The sequence below is a fragment of the Histomonas meleagridis genome, assembly GCF_020186115.1.
Source record: "Histomonas meleagridis strain 2922-C6/04-10x chromosome Unknown contig_199, whole genome shotgun sequence".
Lineage (NCBI taxonomy): Eukaryota > Parabasalia > Tritrichomonadida > Dientamoebidae > Histomonas > Histomonas meleagridis.
Window position 1 is genome coordinate 2,276 of NW_027150804.1, and position 3,130 is coordinate 5,405.

At 30.7% G+C, this 3,130-nt stretch overlaps 1 protein-coding gene across 1 annotated transcript; it reads right to left on the reverse strand.

Annotated features, from left to right (window-relative positions):
• Positions 1 to 2,431: 2,431 nt before the first annotated feature.
• GO595_002549 (uncharacterized protein) lies at positions 2,432 to 2,812 on the reverse strand (the record flags this gene model as incomplete). The annotated part of the gene is made up of 1 exon (XM_067915471.1): positions 2,432 to 2,812. One exon carries the CDS (start codon positions 2,810 to 2,812, stop codon positions 2,432 to 2,434), a length of 381 nt encoding a protein of 126 aa, XP_067777244.1.
• Positions 2,813 to 3,130: the final 318 nt, after the last annotated feature.

The window sequence follows — 3,130 nt, forward strand, 5'->3', positions numbered from 1 at the left end:
AAAATTGACCCAAATTGGGAGAAATTCATTTTTTATTGTATTTCGCTTGAAAGAATTAAATTACCAAATTCACTTTATATAATTTATGATGATTGTTTCTCTCAATGCATTAAATTATCAAATGTAATTTTTGGAAATAAATTAACAAAAATTGGTTATAGAGCATTTGAATATTGTTATTCTCTTAAAAATATCGAATTACCAAGTTCATTAACTACTATCAATTCAGATACCTTTAATAGATGTTATAATTTATCAGTTGTTATTATAGGTGAAAATGTTGTTTCAATTGAGTCACAAGCATTTTACAATTGTACATCTCTAACTTGTCTTTATTATTATGGCCACTCAGAACCTAAAGTTAGCAATAATGCATTTGATAATTGTCCTGTCAAATGTGTGATGACATTGGATTCATATAATTCAACAAAATTTGGGAAATTTAATGTATCAAAAGGAACAACAATCGAAAATTGTAATCCATGGCCAACACATACATTTATACAATCAAACTCTTCTACACAATCGAATACATTTACACAATCAAATTCATTTACACAATCGAATGTGTTTACAACAGCAAATACATCTTCTGTAACATATACAAATTCTAATATATATTCTAATTCAATCACGAACTCAAATATTACATCAAATTCATTTCCATTAAGATCTACTTCAAAAACTGTTACACTTGCTTTTGGTGCAAGTATTATTTCTTTATTATTCTTAATTTTATTTTAATAATCATTCATAATATTTTTAGATATCGAAGAAGAAAAAGACAACAACAGTAAATGATATCATCAAATTGATGTAATGCAACCTTTAAAATAAAATGAAGAGTTCTCTAAAACATAAATAAATGGAAGCATTACTTAAATCTTTTTAAAAATTATTAATATAAGGATTATGTGTGTTAAGAAAAAAAAATCAATGATATAAATTTTATATACCCTGTTTCGGTTGAATATCACTGTTATAATTTGCCAACGGTGAGTTCGACAGACGTATTTTTGGCTAATGATAATCGAGCTTTTTATCAATCTTGGAAATTAGTGTTGCAACAAAATTATTTATTTTTTCTTTGCTAATATTGTTTTTGTGTTTAAATTCTTATAACAATAACAGCAGTCAATATCATTTCTATAACATAAAATAAATGGAATTACATAAATTTTTTTTTAAAATTTATGAAATTATCTCTTTATAAATAACTTAAATCTTTTTATTGAGAAAATTTAATTATCTCTTTATACAATCAGGAATATTTTATTGTTCCAGAATCAAATAATGTTCATATCTTTAAATTTTTTTCGTATTCAATTTTTTTAATATCAATATGAACTGTTGCACTTCTGATATTATTAATTCTAATAATGATAATATTGTTGACCAAGTTCTTAAGCGGTAGGTATATAATGCGGTCGGCACGAGACCAGTAGCCCCTAGGGGCCCCTGGGATCGTGCCGACCTCAGTATTTTCTGATGGGGTCTCCGGAGACCCCACCATCAGTTCGCTCCGCTCGCTACTAAAATCACGATGATTTTTGTGAACCATACAATTCGTTTGAATAATTGGGGTGACTTAAATAATACCCAATACATACACACTTTTGGACGGTTATCGACTCAATATTTGACTTTTTGAACTGTTGTATAATTACAACAAGAAAAAAATCAAAAATTTTGGCTTATCGTAAATCCAGGGCAAAAAAGTGCCAAACTTTTTGAATGGATTATATCCACTTTTTCATAACTAACCGTACCGATATAGGGCAAAAAAGTGACAGCAATAATTTTCCATTCGATTTTCTAATTCTGAATCGAATTGCCTTCACAAATAATGAATACCCATTGAATAATTTTGATTGTAAAATATATTTGAATGCATTCAAATAATTTTATGTGTTAATACAATTTCTCGATGTAAAGTGTCAAAATATTTATGTCATCGTCAGATGTCATTTTGCTTTGAGTATTCATGAATGAAAACTATTTTTCCATTTTTATCAAATTTTCAATGGTCGTGATCCCAGGGCAAAAAAGTGTCATCCGAATCAATAGTAATGAATATTTTCTATTTGTATTCATATGCCAACGAATTGAATATTGTCTTTTGATTAAGAATTTTGCACTTTTATACTGCAATTTGATAAAGCAGTATTAATTGATTTTTAAAAATAAATTATTTTGATAATTTATGTGAATCTATATAATAGAGTTTGCTGTTTATGTTGTTGAGGTTATGTAGAGTTCCATAAAACAAAATTAATGTTCACTAAGTTCTATTTTTTATGAGAATATTTTGTCATGGTGAAACATTGCACACTTCAAATTTTTCCATATCCCAAAACTCGAACGTTTTATGGTATCTCTCAAAGCGTTGATTCACATTGGCTCAAACAAAAACACTCAAGTTTATATTAATCTATACAATCATATTCATATTCAATCGTCCTCGTCCGCTTTCGCCATATCTCCGATGCTTCCACTGATCTCTTCGACAAGCTTTGTACTCGACGTCGAGTGTGTCTTTGAATTCCATTTTTGCCAATGACTCTTTCTTTTCCTTATTGCTCTGCACCAAGAAGACAACGATGCCGGCAACGATAGCCACAGCCGACTCGCAGACAATACCAGTCAAAGCTGGCGCCGTGATGCCGCCAGCGGATGGAGGGGAGGCCTGGAACACGACGGTAAAGAGTTGCGAAGAATACGCAACGACTCTGTGATCATAGAAGACGAGCTCACTTCGAACGTTTGTAAGTGACGAGGTGACGACGGGAGGAGAAAGCGAATTTGTGTGCATGGCACATAGAGTTAGCGTGTACGTGAGCGACAGTGAATGCGTTAATGAAAGTGAGCGACAAGGTGGCGTCGCTTCGAAGCGATTCTATAAATGCTTTTCTTTTGTGTTACTCCATATTCAAAATTTCTTTGGATGTAGAAACTGTATTCCCCACATTACGTATTAAGTAAAATGTATGAGAGAAGAGGGATTTTAATCACGAGTCAGAATTAAATATAGATGGAACTCGTTCTCAAAAATATCAATGGTTATTAAAAAATGTGAAAACTTCACGGTTTAAATCTAAACTTTATTATGTTATTCAAAACTCGCCCACAC